At 35.5% G+C, this 8091-nt stretch overlaps 2 protein-coding genes across 2 annotated transcripts; both read left to right on the forward strand.

Annotated features, from left to right (window-relative positions):
* The first annotated feature begins 563 nt into the window (after positions 1 to 563).
* Positions 564 to 2853, forward strand: LOC126657133 (uncharacterized). Its single transcript, XM_050351769.2, has 3 exons — positions 564 to 1704; positions 1786 to 1991; positions 2083 to 2853. The coding sequence occupies exons 1-3, from the start codon at positions 606 to 608 to the stop codon at positions 2458 to 2460; spliced, it is 1683 nt and encodes a 560-aa protein (XP_050207726.1). The 5' UTR covers positions 564 to 605; the 3' UTR covers positions 2461 to 2853.
* Positions 2854 to 4585: 1732 nt separating this feature from the next.
* LOC126657662 (probable serine/threonine-protein kinase PBL25) lies at positions 4586 to 7705 on the forward strand. The gene is made up of 5 exons (XM_050352388.2): positions 4586 to 5047; positions 5338 to 5534; positions 5621 to 5810; positions 6403 to 6794; positions 7074 to 7705. The coding sequence occupies exons 1-5, from the start codon at positions 4906 to 4908 to the stop codon at positions 7482 to 7484; spliced, it is 1332 nt and encodes a 443-aa protein (XP_050208345.1). The 5' UTR covers positions 4586 to 4905; the 3' UTR covers positions 7485 to 7705.
* The last annotated feature ends 386 nt before the right edge of the window (positions 7706 to 8091 follow it).

The raw sequence follows: 8091 nt of genomic DNA on the forward strand, positions 1-8091 counted from the left end.
TAATAGTTCGAGTGAGTCGGTTATTATTTCGGAGGACGGAAAAAATTTTGGATCGAGGTGTTTTTATTTCGGAGCTAAACAGAGATATATTTTGGAGCTAAGGAGTTATATTATTTATTCGATACTAATTATTTTGGAGGACTACAAGAGGTTAGTACGTTTAATTTTTCATTTATTGCTTTAAATAATTTTAGTGTTAGTAAATATTATAAATGCATATATAAATTTAATTATAATGTAGGAAAATGTTAGATTTTAATTATAATTAAAATGCATGTAAAAATTTACTTATAATGTAGAAAATTATTATTAGCTATTAATTATAATTTAGAAATATATGTGTAATATAAAAAAATTAGATAATATTTATAATTGTTTTAATTATTAATATTGTTGTTGTTAAAAATTATTGTAGTTTACAAAAATATTGTTAATTGTTAAAAAAATTAGGCCTCAATATTAGGATATGTTTAATTTAATTTTATAATATTTGAAAAAAAAATTAGAAATAAAGTAATAGTAATTCGATTGATATGTTAAAGCTATAAATTTAAGATTTCCATTTTAAATATAACGGTGACATGTTTGCTGTTTATTAATTAGAAATGACGAGTCGAAATATATCTTTGTTGATATGGTGTGATGGTCGTATTGTGAGTTCTCCGTGTGGAATAGAATACCACGGGGGTCGTCCGGTTAATATGGCGCTTAGCGAGAGAATGAGTTTCGAAGAATTACAAAATATTTGTAGAAGAGCAGTGTCTACCGACGGGGAAGTAGAAATTTCAAAAATCTACTTTCGGCTTCCAAGAATAGTTGAGGGTGCGGTACGGTCGTACTCGTTGTTTTCTGTGGAGAATAACGAGCATGTGTTTGGAATTCTGAACGAGGTCGTGCGGTATCCGCAACTAGAGATTTTGGAATTGTACGTGGAATACGAGGCCGTGGTTCGCAACAAGACTTTACTAGATCAGTTGGTCTTAGGTGATTCAAGCGGGTCTGAGAGGGGTAGTGGTGAAGAGGAAGAAGAGGAAGAAGAGGATTTCTACGACAGCAACGAAGAGGATGTCGAGGAAGACTTAGGAGCAGATTCACAATATGAGTCGCAACTTCCTGAGCATGTAAGAACGGCGGATCTTTGCGACTTTGACGTCGCCCCGGAGGCTGATGAAAAGATTATGTGGGATCCTGGGATGGAATTCCGAGTAGGGATGGTATTCCCAAATCGCGATGCCGTCCGAGCTTGTGCGACTACTTATTCGGTCGGGGTGGGAAGGGAGTTCAAGGGTCGCCGGACTACCAACTCCACAATAGTGTTGGCTTGCAGGCAGAACCCTGTATGTAAATGGTGGCTGCGCGCTACACTTCTGCAAGCAACTCAGAGGTGGACGTTGACAAAATATATTGGCCCGCACACGTGCAATCAGCTGTTACCTGATCCAAACCATCGGAATTTTGGGTCTGTTGCAATCGCAGACTATATCAAGGGTCAAGTAAAGCTGCAACGTGATATACGGATCGATACCCTCAGAGCTGGAATTTGGAAACAAGTTGGAGTTAGGCCTCCGTATAAACGAACCTGGAATGCAAAGGAAAAGGCAATAGCTGATGTTTACGGTGGCTGGTATGAATCATTTGGTATGGTTCACAAGTTCATGAACGAGATGATGCATGTCAACCCTGGATCTTTCTGGGATGCAGAAGGTATACGTAATAACTCTAATTTGTTATATAACGAGTTGCTTCAAGTAATAATTCTAATTTTGTTGAACTTGTGATTTGTAGGCGCTGAGGTGTACACCGACGGGATCCTTCAGCCGAAAGTCGTAACGTTCAACCGAATGTTCTGGACTTTCAAACCGGTCTACTTCCACTTCGATCCTACAGCCACTACAGACAGACGGGGGGAGTACTATGGCCCGACTCAGTACTACGGTTCCACTTCCACTTCAGCATCACAGCCTCCGTGGCATCAGACCTATTTCCCACAGGTTTCATGTCATTTATAATTTAATTTATTGCTTTTTTAACTCGTAGTTAAATATATATTTTAAATGTTGCGTTTTTAACTTTGTATTTCAGGGACCCCAGGTATCATCGTATCAGGTCCCGCCTTCGTCGATGCCGTTTTTTGAGCCGTCGTACGGACAGACAGCATATACCACTTCTCTGGGCACACCACCGGCGTCTCAGTTCCAGCAGGCCACACCACCGGCGTCTCAGTTCCGGCAGGCCACACCACCGGCGTCTCCGTTTCAGCAGACCACACCACCGCCGTTTGCTGCATCAGATCAGTATTACCGTCCAGCGCCATATACAGATGCTCAACCGTTCACGTCTTTCGATCAGTGTTACCGTCCCACGATGCCTTCGGATGATCAGCCGTCGACGTCACATTCGCGGCCATCTTCTTCTCACCAGGCCCAGGATCCATCACAGCTACATTTTACACTGTCATAGTCATGGTTATTCGGTCCGGAGATCGGTTCAGAGGCGTACGAGGAGCTTTTATCACGACCGGATCTCACACCTCCATCTTTTAGACTCCTACCGCCCACAAAGGAGGAGACCGGTACTGCACCACCACCAGCAGACGTTCAGCATTCAGCTCAGGACGAGGACGCCCACGACAGCGGCGAGAGCCCTCCGGTACCCAGACAGTTTCACTCGATCACAGACAGCTCGCGGCACCGACGAGAGACTCACAGTTTGAGGATACAGAGACCGAGGACTCGTAGATATGAGGATTAGATTTCATATTTTTCTTTATTTATCGATTTTTGTATTTTAGTATATGTTGTATGTTTACTATATTATGTATATTATATTCGTGTGTTATAATTGTTATTTTTTTATCAGTGTCTGTTAAAATCATTAGTTAAATAAAATAAATATTTATGTTTTTTATAAGCGTTTGTTAAATTCAGTATCGTCTGTTAAGATCATTAGTTAATATCGTCTGTTAATATCGTCTGTTAAAATCATTAGTTAAATAAAATAAAATTATTTTATATTATTTTTAGTTTATAATTATTTAAATAATTTTTTATTTTTAAAAAATTAATAATCAGCAATGATTGGGCATTTTAGTGCCCAATCATTGCTGCCCCAATGATTGGGGAGACAAAACTGTCTCCCCAATCATTGGGGAAGCGTGTTCCGCATTCCTAGAATGCGGAACACGCTTTAATCAGCTGATTATTAATTAATCAGCTGATTAACCGGTTCTGCATTCTAGGAATGCGGAACACCACCTGTTCCGCATTCCTAGAATGCGGAACCGGTGGTCTCAGGCACTCTTCTGGAATTAATTCCAGAAGAGGCACAAGACTGGAATTTTGGGTGCCTTTGAGGCACCCAAATATCAAAAACCCCTTATTTCCATTCTAATTTCTAACGTTGAATCAAACGACCCCTTAATCAAATCTTCTTTATAATGAAAAAACTCCAGTTTTAAAAATATGAGTAAAACTAAATTAAAAAATTAGAAAATTGGGTAAAATTGACAATTTTAAAAATTTAAAATATAAATAAAAAAAAGTTAAAAATATTGGGTACTTTTGGATATTTAGGCTTTAAAATAAATTAGTAAATTGCCTTTAATTGACTTTTCATTTTTTTCCTTTTCTATTTTTTTTATTAGAGTAAATTTTCATTGAACAAAGGGTCAATGCGCCCCCTAAACTTGTGTCATGGGGTCATCTAACCCAATTTATACTTTTTTGAGCAAATAACCCCAAAACTCTTCATTTTTTGGTCAAGTAACCCCATAATTATATTTTTAAAACGCTTAAAATACAAATCGGAGGTGAGGGATGCAAAAAAGTAATTAAATACTTCCCTAATTGTTGCGATAAAATTATCCAAAATCTGTTTTTTAAAATAAAAATATAAATTATGGGGTTATTTGACCCAAAAATAAAGAGTTTTGGGATTAGTTGCTCAAAAAAGTATAAATAGGGTTAGATGACCCCATGTCACAAGTTCAGGGGCGCGTTGACCCTTTGTTCAATTTTCATTACTACTCAGCATACATACCCTACTGCGCATATATATATAGTTCACTGCACGTCGTCAGAAAACATCTTGTGCATGAACTGTGATCAGAGATAATCTTACATTAAAATAACAAACAAAATGATCATTAAAATGAAACAAAATTCAAGTCAAAAAGACAGAGAATCACAAAGATTTCGTTAATCAGTTGACTAGAAAGCTAAGCTAATCAATTAGTTGAAGCATTTAGACTATTTTATAGGCTTATGGTATAGCACAAACAATAAGTTGGTAATAAAAATTGTAAATATTAATTGTTTTTATTTAATTTTACATCTCTTTCTTCTATTTTTAATGTTAATACAACCTATTAAATTAAGAAAAATCAGCTTATTACTATAAATATGATATATAGGAAAGTCTTCCAAAACCTTCAATTCAAATCTTAAATTTGTTCTTCTCCATTTTCTACGCTGACTCCAAACAAATTACACCCATTTTTTGTTACCCTTCTTTATAGGCTTAACCCTTTTTCTGGGTTTTTTTAGTTGAATTTCTAAAATCTTTTGTATTTTTTAGGTTTTTGTTCCTAAAACCTTTTTTTTTTTCATTTCTTAACTACTTTTATATCTATATTTTGTTGTTGAAAAATGAATTAAGATTAACATCTTCAGCTTCCCTTTTTCAATCATTCTTGAGAATAATTTTTAAAAAATTTACATAGGTATAACTCGTTTGATCGATTAAAAATTTGAATCATACGTGCATAATTTTTAGTCGATCTTTAAAAATTTATTTTCGAGTTTAGCCTATGTAAATTAATGTGTATATTTTTCTTGTAAAATAATTGAATTGGTGGAATCAAGAAATTGCTTATAAAGAATAAAGATACATTGCAATAGTTGAAGAATGAGTTGTTTGCCATGCTTTTCATCTCAAGCAAAGAAAACAAGAAAAGAAAATAACACCAGAAAATCAGTGGCTCATCCGCGGCCTACGTCTCCTCCTCGTCAACGAGAAGCACACGCCCAAGTGCATCCGCGCCCCGATGGTAAGCAAGCTTTCATATTTTTTGTGGTGAAAAATTCGAAGTTCTATTAATTGAATATATACAAGTTCTTTTAACTACCTGAAAATGTTTGACAAGTTGGACTCATGCACATTACCTAACAAGTTATATTATAGTCCCCATCATAACATAGTCTAGTGGCAGAAAAATTATAATTCGACTTGAAAATTTCAAGTTTGATTATGCATGGGTGATAAAAAAGAAAACTATACGACATAAAACGAGAAATCGGGATTGATTTTATGTTGATAAATGATATAATGACAATGCAGATAATCCTAGACAAAACCATGAAGCTCATACGCATAATAAGGATGGGACTAATAATAAAGAAGGCAACAACATAGCAGCACAAACTTTTACATTCCGGGAACTAGCGGCGGCTACGAAGAATTTCAAACAGGAATGTCTGATTGGTGAAGGTGGTTTCGGAAGAGTTTATAAGGGAAAACTTGACAAGACAAACCAGGTAATGAAAAATCAGATTGGTGAAGTTATAGTTTGGTCCCTCATATTTGCATGCATGTGAATGTGTTGCTGTGTCTGATGAAGCAGATAGTGGCTGTGAAGCAACTTGACAGAAATGGGATGCAAGGAAACAGAGAATTTCTAGTAGAGGTGTTGATGTTGAGTCTCTTGCACCATCACAATCTTGTCAATCTTATAGGATATTGTGCTGATGGCGATCAAAGACTTCTTGTCTATGAGTTCATGGCATTAGGTTCTCTTGAAGACCATCTACTAGGTAACCTCTAAATTTAAGCCACTTTTTTCTTTCCCGCATTTTCTCGCGGCTATATTGCACGAAAACTTATCGAGTATCATGTTTCCATATTTCATTTTTGTTTATCGAAGTGCTTTCTGAAACTCCGAATTTTGTGTATTTTAAGTCAAAAGTAAAAAAAAAAATTCAAATAACTCTGAAAGCACACGTAAATCCTTTTAGTTTTTTATTGGCTACCTGGACTTTCAACATTTTAACATTTTTAGATATTTACCTTTTAAACTTTTTAAAAAGAGCATCTAAACCTTTTTAATTTTTTTGTTACAATTAGTCTCTCATATTTTTAGTTATTTTTGTGGTTTATTTTCAAGCATGGGTTTTATTTGTACCGTTTAAAAACATTTATGGACTAAATGGCCAAGAAAAATTAAAAAAAAAAACTTATGTGCGCTTTCTGGATAACCTGAAGGGTTATTTTACCTTCTGCCTATAATTTATGTAAAAATCACCTTTTTGTTGTTTATATTTCAACATTTTCCGTTGCAATATTTTATTTTTGTGTAACATACCGAAGGTACTTGTAATTGATTATGCAATGGATTTTTTTTTTCAGAACTTCCACCAGAGCAAGAGGCATTAGATTGGTTCACAAGAATGAAAATAGCATTAGGTGCTGCTAAAGGATTAGAGTATTTGCATGATAAAGCAAATCCTCCTGTTATATACCGAGATCTGAAATCATCAAACATTTTGCTTGACGAGGAATACAATGCTAAACTGTCTGATTTCGGACTAGCCAAGCTCGGACCTGTAGGAGACAAGTCTCATGTATCTTCCAGAGTTATGGGAACTTATGGCTACTGCGCCCCGGAATATCAAAGAACAGGACAATTAACGACTAAATCAGATGTATACAGTTTCGGAGTTGTTTTACTTGAGTTGATTACTGGAAGAAGAGCCATTGACACCACAAGAACAACCCATGAGCAAACTCTAGTTACCTGGGTGAGTCCTAGTTACAATTTTCATTTTTTTATGTATACATGACAAGTTTTCAAATAAAATAAAATAAAAAACCTGACTGCCACGTATGCATATTTGGTCGAGAAATCTCTCATAAAATTTGTTAATCAAAATGAAACAAATTAAAGTTTAGTGAACAAAATACAAAAATATGATAGTTTTGATACCGTCAATGTCAATTGCCCGATCATATTTATGAGATTTTGAGTTTAAACCATAATTTGACAATTCTGATGGATACTAATAAGTTTTAGTGAACAGGCACAACCAGTATTCAAGGATCCAAAAAGATTTCCAGAGCTAGCTGATCCACTTATGAACGGAAATTTCCCGGTAAGAGGGCTAAACCAAGCAGTAGCAGTAGCAGCAATGTGTCTGCATGAGGAAGCATCAGTTCGACCATGGATGAGCGACGTTGTGAGCGCTCTGAGTTTCCTCGGAGAAGCATCAGCAGCAGCAACAGCAGCACCATCACCAGGTGGAGGTGGTGCTGCTACAACACTTACTACCCTAGCTTCTTTAGCCTCTATACCATCCGAATACACAATCGGAGAGGATGATTACGAGTACGCAGATGAAAATAGCATTCGACAACGCCAAGAAGCTGTTGTAGAAGCCATGGAATGGAGTTCTGATGGAAGATCGCGGCGGGCAAGTGTTTCTTCTTTATAATATTTCCTGCCTTTTATGTTCTGTTTTTATATGTATGTGGATTTGGGGTTTCTTCAGAATGACATTCTGATGGCAAAACTGTGTGAAATAGCAGAAATATTGATAAAGCGGATAAATTCTGAGATGAATTCAGAGAAAGGATACCAAAAGATTGTGTGTTTGCTTTTATGTTGTGTTTTTTTTGTTATCAATTTCCAGAAAAGAGCACAAAATGAACAACAGTTTTGGTGTGAATTCTTTCATTCTGATGTATTAATTTCTCTGATTTTTTTAGATTGTTTCTTCTTTATGGTGTTTTTCGGATAATTAATCTTGATAACCACTAAACTTTTATTTTTTTCATTTCAGTTACTAAACTTAATTTTTTTCCTTTTTTGTTATTGAACTTTTATTTTTTTTTCCAGGCCAAAAGTGCCTAAATGGCAGCCAGAATTTGGCATGTGACAACTAGATTTTCTAGTTTTATGTTGAAAATTTATTAAACATGTATAATTTTAGTTTGGAAATGAGTTTTTTAGCCAAATTACGCATACATGGTAAGTTTTCAGGTAAAAATAAATAAATTTCGGCTGGCACATAAGTATTTTTGGGCGGAAAAAAACAAAAA

Source organism: Mercurialis annua, linkage group LG7, assembly GCF_937616625.2.
Source record: "Mercurialis annua linkage group LG7, ddMerAnnu1.2, whole genome shotgun sequence".
NCBI classification, from domain to species: Eukaryota; Viridiplantae; Streptophyta; class Magnoliopsida; order Malpighiales; family Euphorbiaceae; genus Mercurialis; species Mercurialis annua.